The following is a 17,760-nucleotide window of genomic DNA, read 5'->3' on the forward strand; positions in this document are numbered from 1 at the left end:
ATCATGACAACTGTTTACATAAGAGCTCTGGTATGTATTATAAAAGGGCTAACTCTCCCATCATGGTCAGGAGTGGGCAGTGGCGTAGCTACGGGGGGAAAATCAACAAAGCAGATCGTGATGAAAAAATGTCATTTATTAATAGATATATTAAAAATTATATACAGTACAGCCCGACAAAGGCCGTGTTTCGCCCAGCAGGGCTGCTTCAGGGGCTACACAATGATCCTCTACTGTCAAAATATGGTAGATTTGATGAAACCAAATGTACTGAAGACCGCAGTTGTGAATCTTCTAGTATATATGTTGGAAAAAACAGCTCAACCAAATAAACCAGAAAAATGTGCTGACATAAGATATGTCAGACACTCTCTTGATTCTGGTAATGCTGAAAAAGCATTTTCAGCATTACCAGAATCAAGAGAGTGCCAACATATCTTATGTCAGCACATTTTTCTGGTTTATTTTTTCATCACGATCTGCTTTGTTGATTTTCCATCTTGGAGTTTGCAGATCGTCTGCCCCTTTGCTTTCTCTGTAGCTACGGGGGAGGGGGGGCATGGGGGCCTGGACCCCCCCAAATGGATCCAGGGCCCCTGGCTTGGCTGGCGGGGGTCCCAAACGTCATCAGCTGAAGCGTTTCTCCAGTACTGCTCTCTTTACATTGCCTGCCCTGCTTCCCTTTCTTTGCGTGCATGTACGGTTTTAGTGAAACTGGGCACGCACTACACTTTGCACATGCTCAATTTCATTAAAATCGAGTACACATGGGAGAGCAGCAGGGAGGTGGGCCAAAATGTGCCCCACCCACACTTTGGGATTGCCTCCCCCACCCCCACCCCCCGTGACTTTGAGGTCTGGCTATGCTCCTGGGAGTGGTTATAAATCACGTCTCTTGTTCAAATCATATGGACACTATCATCTCCCAGCAGTTAAAAGATAAGAGATCCATTTCTTTACCTCCTCTTTGTATCCTGGGAGTAAGTCAACAATAGTTACTAGCTGAGTAACCTAGGAAGTTGTTTAATAGACTGGATCACCTTAAGTTCCTGCCTTAAGTAGTACACTCAATGCTGTAATGAGAACTCTGAATGGATATAACATAGGGAATCTGTACATGATTATCTGGCAACAGTATCTTCTATATTAAGTATGTTAGTAAATACACTATGTGATTGCATGTAGGGATTGTATTGTAGCAGGTACAGAATATTGAGTGCAAAGTATACTGCAGTGTGTATATAGTAGTGAGCACAGCACCACCTACAGTCTGTAATGATTACACTATATTGTGTATGCAATCATAAGCATGACAGTGAGCATATGCTTGCTAGGCATATTTTCAAAGCACTTAGCCTTCCAAAGTTCCAAGGTTTCTATGAAACTTTGGAAGGCTAAGTGCTTTGAAAATATGCAAAGAGTGCTGAGTATACAACGCAGTAGAGACCTGCACTGGAACTGGGTTTGTGGGAATCCCCTCCAGGGCTGTGGGAGTACCGCGGGGACAGAAGCAGTTCTATGGGGTTCCCATGGGGATGGAAGGAGTTCCTGTGGGGTTCGGCATCTCTTTAAGCCAGCACCCACTGCTTTACTGCCAATCTAGAGGTCTCCGTGCCAATAGGATGGTGGGGCTCTGGAGGGAGGAAAAGACAAGGAGGGGAAAGAGCCCACAGACCAATGGGAGCAAAGGCTTGTGGTGACTGACCTGTAGGCTGGACCAGTAGGCTGGCGCTGTCACATTAGAGGGGGGCGGGGGTTTGTGTTTCCACACGTGCACTGTGTCATCCCCTGGTCCTCTTTGTTTTCTGTGTGTGCTATGCTCGGGATGAAAGGATCCAGGATTTACCTTCCTTGCAAATTCTTTGGGTGTTTTACTAACTAAACTCTACCAGCAGAAGAAGCCAGTGCATGTAATATTGTGTACAATGTACAAGCACCAAGTTTCAAAGCAAAAATATACGTCCTTTCATCTTGAGAGATGCTGCAAAGTCCGTGATCTCTATCCCAGTAGTGGACACAGTTTGAACACTGCCCTCATACAGATCACAGGCTTTGTGCCAGCTCTCTTGAACTACTCCTGGGCTCTTTTCCACATTTCCTCTAAAGATCCAAGTTCAATCTGATGAAAACTGCACCCAGTGATTGAAGTAGGATGCTAAATAGGATAAGGGATAAAGGGGAACCTTGAGGGACTCCACAACTGGCCCTCCAAGATGACGACAAAGAGGGGCATAATCGAAGGGGACACCCAAGTTTTGATGAGGACATCCTCGCAAAATGTACCAGTGGAGGGGCGGGGAAACCCGTATTATCAAAACAAGATGGACGGCCATCTTTCGTTTCGATAATACGGTCGGGGACGCCAAAATCTTGACATTTAGGACGTCCTTAGAGATGGTCTTCCCTAGACGATGCACATCTTAGAAATGACCAAATCCAAGCCCTTTGGTCATGGGAGGAGCCAGCATTCGTAGTGCACTGGTACCCCTCACATGCCAGGACACCAACTGGGCACCCTAGGGAGCACTACTGTGGACTTCATAAATTGCTCCCAGGTACATAGCTCCCTTACCTTGTGTGCTGAGACCCCCAAATCCCCCCCAAACCCACTCCCCACAACTGTACACCACTACCATAGCCCTTACGGGTGAAGGGGGGCACCTAGATGTGGGTACAGTGGGTTTGTGGTGGGTTTTGGAGGGCTCATAATTACCACCACAAATGTAACAAGTGGGGGGGGGGGGCTGGGTCCGCCTGCCTGAAGTGCACTGCACCCACTAAAACTGCTCCAGGGACCTGCATACTGCTGTGATGGACCTGAGTATGACATTTGAAGCTGGCATAGAGGTTGACATAAAAGATTTTTAAAGATTTTTTTTGATGGTGGCAGGGGGTTAGTGACCACTGGGGAAGTAAGGGGAGGTCATCCCCGATTCTCTCTGGTGGTCATCTGGTCAGTTCGGGCACCTTTTTGTGGCTTGGTCGTAAGAAAAACAGGACCAGGTAAAGTCATCCAAGTGCTCATCAGGGAGGCCCTTTTTTTCCATTATGGGTCAAGGACATCCATGTGTTAGGCACGCCAAGTCCCGCCTTCGCTACGCCTCCGGCACGCCTCCGACACGCCCCCATGAACCTCGGTTGTCCCCGTGACGGAAAGCAGTTGGGGACACCCAAAATTGGCTTTCGATTATGCCGATGTGGGCGACTCTGTGAGAAGGACGCCCATCTTCCAATTTGTGTTGAAAATGAACCTGATAGTTTCTTATTTATAACTGTTAGTTTGAGAGGACAAAAAAAAATAGAAAACCAGTTTAAAACCCTGCCCTGAATGCCTATCTTGTTCAACATTGATATCATAAGGTTATGATCAACAGGATTGAAAGCAAAGCACATGTTCGAACTAAATAATTATGGAGTTCTGGCCATGACTCAATAAAGATTTCCGGTATAAGTGAGAGTGGAATGTTTGACCACGGAAATTCAAATCCTGGAGACAAGAATCTTAAAAACCTTTTTAAGATTTTTGTCTCCAGGATTTGAATTTCCGTGGTCAAATATCCCACTCTCACTTATACTTGTGTTTTCCCGTGGGGAGTTCGAGTTCTCCGCTTGGCTGCGGATTCTTCTGTCAATAAAGATTTCCCTCAGTTAATAAGAGACCCTACCACTCCTGACTGACTGGTTATTGTCCTCTTCCTTGGTGGATGTTTGCGTTTGTATTTTCATTAAAACTCAATAAAAACTAATTAACCTTCAGAAGCAGATACTTCTCTTTTTTGTGGGGATGGGTTAAATTCTGGCAGGGACGGGTTAGATTTCTGTCCCCATGCAACTCTCTACAACACAGTGACTTCACTACAATAAGCACCCTCTAGTGAGTACACTAGAGAGTGCAAACTAATTAATATGTAAAACACAAGGTAATATTATAGTGAATATACACTTCAAAAACACAATTACAACTTACTACAACATCTAGTATGGATTGTGAATTCACTTTAACACTTGTCCCATGCAGGGAGGACATGGTGTGTAAATGAAATGCTCAGAGCATACCAGAGACATTGATGGGTACGATGTTGGCTTGAATGGAAGAGGACTGATGCCACCTACTCTCTTCTGGAATAGGCAAAGGAAAGACTTTGCTCCAGTTTTTCTGCTTGTCAGGTGTCGTAGGCAGGCTGAAACAGGATTCCCGAGGCCTCACACCCACAGTGGTAGTCTCGTCTTCACTCACCCTTCTTGTTGTTGGCTGTTACCAAAGACATAATAATGAATTACAATAAGCACATTGACCCGTTATTATATTTCCAAAAACAACGTCTATTACAGTGCTTGTAAACATAGGTGGTAATTTATAAAGCATTTTCCACGTACAAAGTATGCTTTAGATGTAGACGTTATAAAATTGCAAGTGAATACATGCAAAGGGAAAGTGGAAAAGGGGTGGGATTTGATATACTGCTTTTTTTGTGGTTAGAATCAAGGCAGTTTACATATTCCATACAGGTACTTATTTTGCACCTGGGGCAACAGAGGGTTAAGGGGTCCTTTTATTAAGGTGCACTAACAAATTTAGCTCACACTAACGATTAGTTTGTGCATAAGATGCCCATAGGAATATAATGGGTGCCTTATTTAGTGCACACTAATCATTGGTGCATCTTAGTAAAAGGACCCCTAAGTGCTTTTTCCAGAGTCACAAGAAGCTGCAGTAGGCATTGAACTGTTTCCCTGGTTCTCAAGCCACTGCACTATTAGGCTACTCCTCCACTCCATACGTGTGCTGACAAGAACATGCTATTTACATGCTGACCATGCATGGGAGTTTCCAGAGACAGAATTGTGATGTAAAAAGGCGGCTGAGGGGATATTTGATAGAGGTCTATAAGATAATGAGTGGAATGGAACGGGTCGATGTGGAGCGTGTCTGTTTACGCTTTCCAAAAATACTAGGACAAGGGGCAGTGGTGTGCTGGAGCCGGCTCGCTCCGGTTCGCAAGATCCAGTTGTTAAATTTTGCTTGGACTTGTGAGCTGGTTGTTGGAAAGGGCGAGCCGGCTCTCCCTCCCTCCTCCCTCCGGATTCGGTCCCTCACCGACCCTACCTTGGCCATCGAATTCTTCAGGGCAGGCAGTGTTGCCTGCCCGCTGCCATCGCTGACTCTCCCCCGCTGCCTGTTCACGCTTTAAAAATGGCCGCCAAGACTTCCAGAGGCGGCCTCGCGAGACTTCTGTAAGTCTCGGCGGCCGTTTTGAAGCGCGATCAGGTGGCAGAAGAGAGTCAGCGATGGCAGCGGGCAGGCAACACTGCCTGCTCTGAAGAATTCGATGGCCAAGGCAGGGTCGGTGAGGGACCGGATCCGGAGGGAGGGAGGGAGGAAGCAGGAGAATTTGCTGAACAAGTCGGGAGGGGGTGGAAGGAGAGAGAAGGGAGCCGCTGGGCATGGGTGGATGGAGGGGAGAGAAGGGTCGCTGGTGCTTTCAGGGCAGGGGAGAGGAGAGGAGGGTCACTGCTGGACATGGGTGGATCATGGAGGGCAGGAGATGGTCACTGCTGGACATGGGTAGATGGAGGGCAGGGAGAGGAGGGTCTCTGGAGGGCAGGGGAGAGGACGGTCTCTGGGTATGGGTGCATGCAGGGCAGGGGAGAGGAGGGTCACTGGGTATGGGTGCATGGAGGGCAGGGCAGGGGAGAGGAGGGTTACTGCTGGACATGGGTGGATCATGGAGGGCAGGGGAGAGAAGGGTCGCTGGACATGGGTGCATGCAGGGCACGGGAGAGGAGGGTCACTGCTGGACATGGGTGGATAGAGGGCAGGGGAGAGAAGGGTCACTGGACATGGGTGCATGCAGGGCAGGGGAGAGGAGGGGAGAGAGAAGAAATGCTGGACATGGATGGAGGGGAGGGAAGAGTGAGGAAGGAGATGAGATGAGGGAAAAGGAAGAGAGGAGAAAAACTGCACATGGATGAAGAAAATAGGCAGAAGCTGAGGACCAGAAATGAAGAAGAAAGGAGGAAAGGAAAGAAATAAATGGAAAGGAAGCCCTGGAAATGGAGTTAAGAGGACAGATAGCAGCAGAATCGGATACTGGGCCAGCATGATCAGAAAAACAGTCACCAGACAACAAAGGTAGAAAAAATCATTTTATTTTCATTATAGTGTTTGGAATATGTTCACTTTGAGAATCAGGTGCTCAACATGAAAAGTTTATATTTATTTACTTATTTATTTATGGCATTTTATCCCACATTAAACATGAATTAGATTGGAACCTGGGATCATTTAATTTTTTTTCCTGGCGAGAGTAATGCATTGCCCCCCCCCCCCCCCCCCCGGCTATAGCCAGCTGTGCAATTTTGGGGGGGCACAGAGGTGGACGGGGGGGGTGCCGAGGTGGATGGGGGGTGCAGAGGTGGACGGGGGGGGGGGGGGGGGGCGAGGTGGACCGGGGAGAGAGCCTGTTGTTAAAAATTTACCAGCACACCACTGACAAGGGGGTATGCGATGAAGCTGCAGTGTGGTAAATTTAAAACGAATCGGAGGAAAATTTTCTTCACTCAATGAGTAGTTAAACTCTGGAATTCGCTGCCGGAAAAGGTGGTTAAGGCGGTTAACTTAGCGGACTTAAAAAAGGGTTGGGTGGCTTCCTGGAGGAAAAAGCCATAGAATGTTATTGAATGGATGAGGGAATAATACAGTATTTCTAGGATGGGCAGAACAAATTGCTTGTTCTTTTGGCCGCTGTCGGTGACAGGGTGCTGGGCTCGATGGACCCTTGGTCTGTCCCAGCATGGCGATGCTTATGTTCCTTATAAATACACGCACATATTTGCATGTGCCTCAGAGTAGGTGTAAATCTTTGTGAGAGAATTTGTATGCCACTGGGGATAGTTCTGGGTGCCTATTTTAAATAAATCTGCAAGAAACAGCCACAGTTTTGGGTACATTTGGGTACCTCCCCATTCAGATGACAAGGTTACTGCCCACTCAGAGTGTCTTTACTGTGACAGGGACTTGTCTGTGGAATGTGCTCCTGTCGATTTGAAATTCTGCTATAGCTGAAGTAAGTGCTGGCACCTAATTTTTACATGTGTATTTAAGCAGTTATGCTAATATACTACAAAGGAAAGTAGGCACCTAATTTCCTATATAGAACAGGCTCCTACCAAGCACCCAGTTATTGAATTGCCCTCCATGTTTGCCTTAAAAAATAAGTCTTATGTTTTACCTGCTGTTGTATTTTTGTCTTTTCAATGCTCAATAAAGACTTCAAAAAAATTAAAAAAAAAAAAAAAGTCTTCAATCCCTGTCTAAACACAGCTCATTAGGTAGTGCATTCCATATATAAGGTGCCTAGGTTGAAAATGTTTTGCCTTGAGTTGATTGCATAGGTATTTTATGAACATTGTCTCACTGGCTGACCAGAAGTATGAGCTTGTAAAAATATGGACAGGTAGCTGGAGGAAAAGTTATATGTAATTTTAAATATCAGAAGTAATATCTTGTATTTAACCCTAGCCTCCGCTGGAAGCCAATAGAGCTGCATCCACATTAGGGTTAGGTGGGCATGCCTCGATGCAACAACAATCTCACTACCATTTTCTGGGCCATTTGAAGTACTCAAAGTAATCTGGGCAAGGTTGTATTAAGGCCTGAAACACAGTACAGAAATCCTCCTCAGAGTGGCAGCATTTAAACTGTGCTGTGTAGTGAAAATGCTGCCACTCTGAGGAGGATCTGCAGTTCTGTAAGTTATATGTTTTAGTTTTTTTGTGATCCTTTTTTATTTTTGAGAGTTATTTTTAAGTTGTTTTTTATTTTTTTATTTTTATTTTTTTTTTTAATTTATAAATTTTATTGAAAACAAAATATCACAACTGTGTTATAACATGACTTAACATTGCATTTCTCATAATATTGTAACAATGCTCGTCTGTATTTTATACATTTCCCCCCCCCATCCCTCCTCCACCCCCCTCCCTCTCCTCCCACTCCTCCCCCCCTTCTTTTAATCCTCAGGATATCGTATCAATTTCTTCTTTCCCCGTATCTTTCAAAAGTTCCTGCAATCGTGTCCATTCTTTTGCTTCAGAGTTGTATCTCCCTATTCTTTTATCTGTTAATTTGTCCAGCTCTATGAGCTCCCTTAACTTAACCTTCCAATCAGTCTTTGTGGGCCCCAATTTACTTTTCCAATGGCGTGCTATACCCGTTTTCGCTGCTGCGAGCCCTATCCGCTTAACTCTTTGTTGCCATTTTTGCCCTCTATGGTTTCCCCAACCAGTAAGCACCATTTAGGTTCATGTGGAAAGGGAATCTCCAAGACCATTGATAATTCGTTCACAATTTCTTTCCAATACTCTTGTATCTGGGTACACTCCCACCATATATGATAAATGTACCTTTCCCTTTCCACACCGCCAACATTCCGCAGAGGCCCCTGGATACATTTTATTAATTTTTTCTGGCGTATAATACCATCTACATAGTATCTTGTAGGCATTTTCTTTGATCAACACACATATTGATGTTTTCTTAACTTCAATACACACCCTCCTCCATTCGGCCTCACTTAATGTCTGACCCATGTCTTTTTTCCCATGCTTCCATAAAAGCATGTTTTCTGAAATCTTGGCCCCGGAGATGACCATATATCTTGGAAATTCCCCTGCCTGACACATCTATTCTCCCATAAATTTCGAATTTCTCATGGTCTACTGGTGGGTGTTTTATCCATTGTTCTGATATGATAAAGTGTTGGACTTGTATGTATGCGTATTTATCTGTCTCTTGTAAATCGTATTTCTCTTGGAGCTCTTCAAATGTCCTCATGTGCCCTCCATCCATAAAGTCACGAAATCTGATCAAACCTTTCTGAAACCATGTGGAGAAGACCCTCGATTCTTTTCCCGCTGGGAATCCCTCCTCCTGCGTAATCCACGCATATGAGGATCTCTGTTGTCTCCCCCTTAATTTATTTTTTAGGGTTCCCCAGAGAGTTAACAAGTGTGTTATAAACGGGTTTAAAGTCATTTTCCCATAATTTTGTTCTGGGATGGAGGCCCATAAGAGTCCCTCCAGGTATCCCTCTCTGACAAACACTTGCTCTAATGTGGTTATGTGTGACAGATCTACCTTACACCATTCTGCTATTTGTGTGATTTGTCCTGCCCAGTAATACCATTGCATGTTTGGCATTTCTCTCCCTCCTTCCTGTACTCTTCCCCACATTATCCTCTTGGATAGCCTAGCCGGTTTCCGCCCCAAGCAAATTTCCCTAGTTCTGATTGCAATCTTGTCAACTCCCTATTTGGTACTAGGATGGGTAGTGTTTGAAACAAAAATAGAAGTCTCGGCAGGATATTCATTTTTATTACTGCTATCCGCCCCCACCACGATAACCAACCTGACCCCCATCTATTCAAGTCCCTCCTCACTGACCTAAGCAGGGGCTCATAATTCCAGGCATATAGATTCTGTAAATCTTTGGTAATTTTTATTCCTAGGTACCGGAATCCCAATTCCGTTATTTTAAAACTGCACTTTTCCTTCAAGTAGGTGCATTCTGCTCTGTTATGTAATACCCATTATTTCAGATTTATCATAATTTACTTTAAATCCTGCTTGTCTCCCACATACTTCAAGTTCTTTAATTATGATAGGTAGAGTGTGTATCGGTTGGCCCACGTAAAATAGAATGTCATCAGCGAATAATGCAATTTTATGTTCCTTTCCACCTAGTCTTATTCCCCTCACCGCATTTAGGGTTCGAATTCTCTGTGCCAGGGGTTCAATAGATAACGCAAATAATAGGGGCGATAGCGGGCATCCCTGGCGTGTCCCCCTTTGAATATGGAAAATTTCAGAGTATCCCCCATTTATCTTTATTCTTGCAGTCGGTGATGAATATAACCCTTTTAATCCATTCTATACATGGTATTCCCATCCCATGGCCCTCATTACTTCCCATAGATATTCCCACTCCACTCTATCGAACGCTTTCTCGGCATCTATTGCCAACAGCGTCAACGAATCTCCTCTTCTTTGCGCCCCCCATATAATATTCAATGTACGTCTGATGTTATCAGCAACCTTTCTATTTTGTATAAATCCGGATTGGTCCTGAATGTATAAGTTGTGGCATTATACTGGCTAGGCGATCAGCCATACCTTTGCTAGAATCTTGACATCTATATTTAATAATGATATAGGTCTATATGATCTACAGCATGTTGGGTCCCTTCCTGGTTTTGGTAATACTGTAATACCCGCTATTTTCATACTGTTAGGGAGCCCATTTCCTCCGAAGTTCGCATTTCCTACTCTCACCAATAATGGGGCTAGTTCCCTTCCAAATACTTTATAGAATTTCCCGGTGTATCCATCCAAACCCGGAGCCTTCCCTCCTTTTAGCCCCTTGATCACCTCTAATACTTCTTTCAACGTTATGGCCTTCTCTAGTTCCAATTTCTGGGTCTCTGTTACTTTGTGGAGTCCTAAATCTCTTAATTGGCTTTGTATGTCCTCTTTGGGGGCTTTTTCCCCTGCCTCATATAATTTAGAGTAGTATTGCACAAAGGCTTTCCTAATATCCTTATCTTGGTATACCAATCTATCCCCTTGTGTTTTTAGTTTTGTTATTAAGCTCCTTGTCTGTTTTTGTCTTAAACTGCGTGCCAACATCGTCCCAGCTTTGTTACTAAATTCAAAAAATTTTTGTTGCATGAGGGTCCTATGAAATTCCATCTTACTCATCTGTATTTTCCGGAGTTCCCCTCTACATTGTATTAGTTCCCTGAGGGTTTTTGCATCTCCATGTAATTGATGCTGCGTTTCTAATTGTGTTAATTTTATCCTAATTGTCAATTCTGTTGCTTCTCTTTTTTTTTTTTTGTATGTGCCTTTTGCTATCAGATGTCCTCTAAGCACTGCCTTTAGTGCGTCCCACAAGATGCCCTCCGACACGTCTCCCTTATCATTATTTTGGAGGTATTCAATTATTTTCGTACGTATATCTTGACAATCTTTCTCAGCTGCTATCAAAGATTCGTTTAGTCTCCACACCGTTTCCTTTCTCTCTATCTCTATTTTTCCCGCCAATACCCATACTGGTGCGTGGTCTGATGTCTGTATATTTTCTATGCCTGAGTCTTTCATGTCCCCCCATATTGATCTACTCCCCCAAATCGCATCTATCCGTGAGTATGATTTTTGGGCATGAGAATAAAAAGAGTATGTTTTTTGACCTGGGTGTTGTATCCTCCATATATCTACCAGATCTAAATCTTTCATTAGTTTAAGAAATTTCCCCCTATGTGTTCGTGTACCCCCTTCTCTCCCCTGTGAGTGATCCAATCCAGAAGCAGTCATGTTGTAGTCCCCCTACCATAATTATCTGTCCCCTTACAATTTGCTTAGGCCCAAGCCAAGTTTCGTGAAGAATGTTCCCTGCCCCTCATTTGGTGCATATACATTGATGAATGTAATCAAGTGGTTTCCTATCCTTCCTTTAATTGCTAAGCTTCTCCCATCCTCTCCTTTATATATGTCCTCTTGTACAAATCTTAAATGTTCATTAATGTATATTGCCAATCCACCCGTCTTCCCTCCCTTGGGATTTGCCAGCCTAGTTCCCTGCCCCAGTGTTTTATAGCTGATCCAGTGCTCATCTCGCCTTTGGATGTGTGTTTCCTGGAGCATTATCACCTCCCACTTCAATCTTTTTAGTTCTTTAAGAACTATACTTCTTTTCCCGGGATTATTCAGACCGTTAACGTTCCAGGATCCTACCTTTATCCCCCTCCCTCCCCCCTCCCTCTTTTCCCCTCCCCCCCAGTGGGCTCCTGATTTTGGCCCTGGACTCTTCTGGCCAGTGCTACCCTGGAGGAAGTGCATCTGTGCCAGAAGGCTGCCCCCATATATTTTACATCATCCATGCCCTCCCCCTCCCCCATTTACATCTCCATATTACCCCTCACCAAGCATGATATATCATTTAACCATCAATATGATTCTCATTTATCATACTACCACTTTTTTATTTAGTAGTCCTCTGGTTAACTTCTCAGTCTTTTCCTCTCGTTTCCCCCTCAATTCTGGCTTTATCCATGGATCTGTTTTTCTTTTCTCTTCCAATTTTCCGCCATCTTTGGTTTTCCGGGGTCTGCTGTCTTTGTTGTCGTCCTTGTTCTCCTTCCTTATCCTGTGGAATGTCCGTGCAACCCATGTCTCTCAAGCTTTTCCATGCGCCTTCCACCATCTGGATTCGTCTCGACTTGGCTCCCACTGTTACAGAATTCCTCTTGGGTACAGCCACCGGTATCTCAATCTGCTTTTTGCAAATACATTGTAATGTCTTTAAATTCTCTCCGTGCTTGCAGGGTTTTTTTTTTGCCAAGTCCTGGAATATTTGTATTTTATTATTTTCCCATGTAATCTCTCCCATGGCCCGAGCTTTACGCCACACAGCTTCTTTGATATTATAATCATGAAAGCATGCTATTATATCTCTAGGCCCCTCAGCTCTCTGTGGCCCTAATGTCCGGTGTGCTCTATCAATTCTATGCTTGTCAGGATTGGATGTATCAACGCTTTCATTGTCCAAATCTAGAATGAATGCACAGATTGCTTTTATTACTTTTGATGCATCTTTATATGATTCCACTTCTGGTACTCCTTTGAATCTCAGATTACATCGTCTAGACCTGTTTTCCAGATCTTCTAGTTGCATTTCCAGTGCTTCTCTGCTTTGATTCTCTTTTTGTATAGCTTGCTGCAGTTCTTTTACCTCCCTCCTCCTCCACACCATCCACTCTCTCCTCAGTTCTGCAACTCGTTTCCCCATGTCTCTCAATTCTTCCCGCAGCTCTCCTATTGCTGCCTGTATTCCTTTTCTGGTGTTCACCATTTCCGCTTTAAGCTCCTGAAACCAGCGTGAAACATCCAGTTTATCTGTCTCCGAATTTTCTTCCACCAATTCCTCGTGCTCCGGGTCTGATTCGGAAACTCCGTCTGCCATTTTGAAATTTCGCGACGCTACTTTCGCGCCCGCGCTTCTCCCTGTTCCGGGGTTTTCTGCGGAGTATTTGAATTTAGCAAGCCTTTTCCGAGCTGCCATTACTTCTGATGTTTAGATTCCTGCTTGGTGAGGATTTTCGCTGCGTTTTCGGGGCGTTGGGGACTGCTTTTACTTCTGGCTCTTCAGAGCTCTTTTTTTAGGCAGCCATTCGGTAGCGCTGACGTCACCTCCTCCCTGTTTTTTATTTTTATCTACATTTTAGGCTGTTTAAAAGTATCTGGCTAATAGGGGAACATGTGGAATAAGTCCCCATTGGGTGTGTAACCCTTTTGGCATTGCTTCTTATGCTCTATTTTACAAACATTTATATGTTTCTGTTTGCACCATGGGCAAGAGCTTATTTATTAGTATTTCTTAATGAAAGCACCACTACTGCTTTCACTTGTTTTATCCTACTTCTGTTTCAATGTAATTCACTGTGCATGTCTGAAAAAATGTTTTTCTGTTCTTTTTTTGCATTGTATGTTTTGATTACAAGTTTTAATACTTGGAAATAGTTTTTGTGATCTTATGTTTTGGTTTATATATGCTTTTAGATTATTATTTTTTTAATAATGTTTTTGATGAAAATTTTTAACATTTGGAAATAGATTTTGTGTTTTTAATTTATATCCATGCTTAAAGTTTGCACTCTAGTTCATAAACAGGCTTATTTTCGAAAGTGATCGCCAGCCATTTCCCGACATAAATCAGGAGATATCCGGCGATCTCTCAAAAGCGGCGAAATCGGTATAATGGAAAGCTGCTTTTTTGACAGCATCGCCGCTTTACCGTTGCCTCGCCGGCGAAAGTTCAAGGGGGCTTGTCAGCGGTGTAGCAAAAGCGGGACATGGGTGGGCATGTTTTTCATCCATTTTGATACAGAAAGTGAAAGTGCCTTGGTGCTTTGTAGCTTTTACTACATGAGACGTGGGGGGTAAGGAATAATATATTGTAGAGGAATATATTCGAGTTATTCCCCAAGTTTTCCACGTCATCACTGTGACCCCTGACGCAGGTGCTAGTCACCGAAACACGGCCCGTGTCGGGTCTTTTTGTCAAGGCTCATTCATTAAAGAACTGTGTTCCATTTTTAAAGGCCCGTGGTGCTGTTTTTTTTGTTTAGACCTTATTGATTTACCATCCAGGAACGCTAAAAAATCAGCACGCACATTCCTGGGACTTCACTTCCCTAGCTGTAAAGGTCTAAAATACAAACTAGTACATGCGTCCTGCTTTTCCTACATTGGCACTCAGCTATGGAATGCATTGCCACATCATCTGAAAACTATTCATGACCTTATGTATTATTGTAAGCCACATTGAGTCTGCAAATGGGTGGGAAAATGTGGGATACAAATGCAACAAATAAATAAATTGATAAATAAATATATGCTTTAGATTATTGTTTGATTTTTATTATTGTTTTTGATGTATTTAATATTTATTAGTTTATATGTCTGTTTTGTAGCGTTACCCCTGATGCTGCCTTTGGGCGAAACATGGTCACGTTGAGTTATTTGTTTTAGGGCTTTTTTTTCACTGAAGACATCTCGATCCAGGATCTAGCATACAGTCATAACTGAACCAGAAAAATGTCTACATTTTTGGTTTGATTATGGCTTGGAGCTAGATATTTTCAGGATAAACACGTCCATCTGTAAGTACCATTTTCAAAAAGAAAAAAAAATCCCAGGGATAAACAAGCCATAGGGACATCTGTCTGGCAGCATTCGTAGTGAAATGGCCACACAGACATCCCAGCAGTGCACAGGGGCAGCCTAGTGGTCAGTGCAATGGACTTCACATAAAGAGACCCAGGTACAAATCCCACCTTAACCCCTTCATATTTTATGGTGAGCCCTCCAGGAACAGAGAATGCTTACTGTACCTAAAGGCACTGCTCCCTCTAAGCTGAGAGGGTGTCCTCCAATTGCATTGCTACCAGTAGAGGTGGTGCTTCAATATTGTGTTTTCAATCTCTAAGGACAGGCAGGTTCCCTGGAGTCCTGCAGAACTTGCCTGTTCCTCACCATTGAAAATGTGATAGTGAAACAGCACCCACCCCACCCCTCCCACCCCGGCAGGATTGTAGATGGAGGACTTCCATGCAGTTTAGAGGGAACAGTGCCTAAAGGTCAACCACTACAATAGCCCTCAGGCTTGCAGGTCACTTATATATTTAGATACAGGAGGTGTTTCTATGTTCTAGGAGGGCTCACATATTTGTAATTAAATGAAAGAGTTATAGAGGGAACTGAATCTGGGTACCGTTGTTCACTGTCCACTGCACTGACCACTAGGCTACTCTATCCACTTGCTTGCTGATTTCTTAGGAATGGCCATAATATCATAGTAGCTGTCATACAGCCTATCTACTATCACTGTCACATCTTTGAGGCATGAGAGGGTCAGTGGCCACTGGTGGATTAAAGGGGGTCATGCCTTCATCTTTCCTGTGATCAGCTGGTCAATTAGGGCACCTTTTTGTGACTTAGTCATGACTGACCACAATCCACATAAGCAATTAGTTCAATATTTGAAACTCAAAAAAAATATGCAATAAACAGGCATGTGGTAACAGTCTGAATGAGAGAAAACATTTAGGGGTCCTTTTACAAAGCTGCAGTAAAAAATGGGCTGTGGTAGTGTGGGTGCGTGTTTTAGGTGCATGCTGGGCCATTTTTTTACCATGGCTGGGAAAAAAGATATTTGCTTTCTTAGCCGCAGCAGCACACTGAGCAGAAGGTTGTGGAGAAAAAGTCCCAGAAACAGAATAAAGGAAGATGTTTCAACAAATCTTTTTGGCCAATTAGTTGTTTTGTGCTATCTGGCAACAGTCAAGGACAAGGCCAGAGCAGTAGCCTGTCACAACTTCTCAGGTCATGTTTTGAACCTTTTGAGGCCAACTTCTTGGAGCTGGGATTTAGTTGTCTGGCAAGCAAGACAAAGAGCCTGTGATTCTGTAACCAAACCACTCTGGGTGATGTCCTAAAGCAAATTTCACAGCCAAGAGCAGCATGGACCTTTTCAACACAAATACAGCACATTTAAAGCCTTTGGCCTTATATAATACAAAATCAAAATAAAAAAAATTTTTCAATAGAGAAGAAGTGCTGCAACACAAAATCTTTCAGACATCTACTTGCTTTATTTCCCACTGACAAATTAGGGCTGGGCAGCACTCAAACTGGAAAAAAAACTGGATAAGGACCAAAAAAACTTGGAAGGGTAAGAGAAAAGCATGAATGCAAAGAAAAAAACCTTATTTGATGTGTTGTTTATATTTTACATGTATTTTTACTGTAGCATATTCTTGTTATTTTAATCTTTTTGTTGATAGGTCAATCTATTATTTCTGACATTTTGTTTTTGTAATCTGTTCAGCATGTTAGATGAGAACTTAGTTTTCAGTAAAGACAGGCAGGTTTGCCTTGTCACACTAATGTGGTGCCGTATAAAAATACCTTACAGAACTTTCTAGAAAAGACTAGAAATACTGTATTTGCATTTCTGAGACTTCCCCAGGTGAGAGTAGCTCTGCAACATTTTTCAATTTCTTTTTTTTCCCCTCAACAGCTCAATCAAACGTAATCCATGAGACTCCAAGGTTGGTGTTTTACAATGGCAAGAATAAAAGCCTTTTTAACTAGTAGAAGACGTGTATTCTGCTTTTATGGACTGTAGTGTTCTAGGTCAAGCCTTCTGTTTTGTAGATGACTTACCAGATATACAAACTCCAAGCGCTTGGCTGGCTGCTTGGGGACAATTTCAGGTGTGAATCCTTGTTCTGGTGAATGGGAGCAATAACGAAACGTCTCACCAGTGACCTTGTTATCCACATACCGGTCTTCATACTCTTCTGAAAAACAATCAGCTATAAAACAAAAGAAAAACAGGTTTCTAGCGCTGTATTACAATTACTATTCCTACTATATTCAAAGCTAAATATTTACAGGAGAGAATGTCAGAGGATACACACAGTAGATTCTACTGTAACCAGGCCTGGTTTTAGGGGGGGGGGGGCAAACAGGGCAGTTGCCCTGGGCCCCACAGCTCCAGGGGGCCCGTAGTCCGGGGGGGCAAACAGGGCAGTTACCTTACTAGGCTTTTAAAAAAAAAAAAACAGAGCACACCAGTATGACAGCGATGAGCAATCTTGATAGGCTGTCTACTATGCCAACCTCCAACCTTTCCCTCTGCCACATTTCGCCCAGGTAGAAACAGGAAGTTAAATCAGAGGGGATGGAACGTGGAAGAGGGAAAGGTCAAAGGTCAGTACGGACAGCCTATCAGAATTGCTGTCGTGCCGGTGTGCTCTGTAAACAAAAATGCCTTGTAAGGTAGACCAGGAAGGGGAGGGGAAGAAGGGAGATGTTGGACAGAGCGCGGACAAAGGGAAGAGAGGACAAATCATAGGGGCACCTGGATCTATTTTAAGATAGACAAGGTGAGGGGGGAGATATTGAGAGAAAGGGGAAAACACCAGACTGGGGATAGGAAAGGGAACTGAAGAAAGAAATGATAACTAGGGGAGTCAAAGGGAAATGGTGGACAGTGGGATGGAGGGAGGAATGGGAGTGGAATAGATGTTGGATCCTGGAGTGGTGAGAAGGGATGGAGGGAGGGAGAGATGGAGCTCAACACTGATAAGACTATTGTGGTTTAGTTCTAATCAAGTATCTGTTCCAACATTATA

The 17,760-nt window shown here is 43.6% G+C and overlaps 1 protein-coding gene across 1 annotated transcript in view; it reads right to left on the reverse strand.

Moving 5' to 3' along the window:
• The window catches only part of NHSL2 (NHS like 2), a 575,930-nt gene that overhangs the window by 90,477 nt on the left and 467,693 nt on the right, over window positions 1-17,760 (reverse strand). Inside the window, 2 exon segments of the mRNA XM_030209676.1 lie at window positions 4,057-4,252; window positions 16,787-16,938. Of these exon segments, the coding sequence (XP_030065536.1) occupies window positions 4,057-4,252; window positions 16,787-16,938 (348 nt within the window).

The sequence above is a fragment of the Microcaecilia unicolor genome, chromosome 7, assembly GCF_901765095.1.
Source record: "Microcaecilia unicolor chromosome 7, aMicUni1.1, whole genome shotgun sequence".
In the NCBI taxonomy this organism is placed as follows: domain Eukaryota; kingdom Metazoa; phylum Chordata; class Amphibia; order Gymnophiona; family Siphonopidae; genus Microcaecilia; species Microcaecilia unicolor.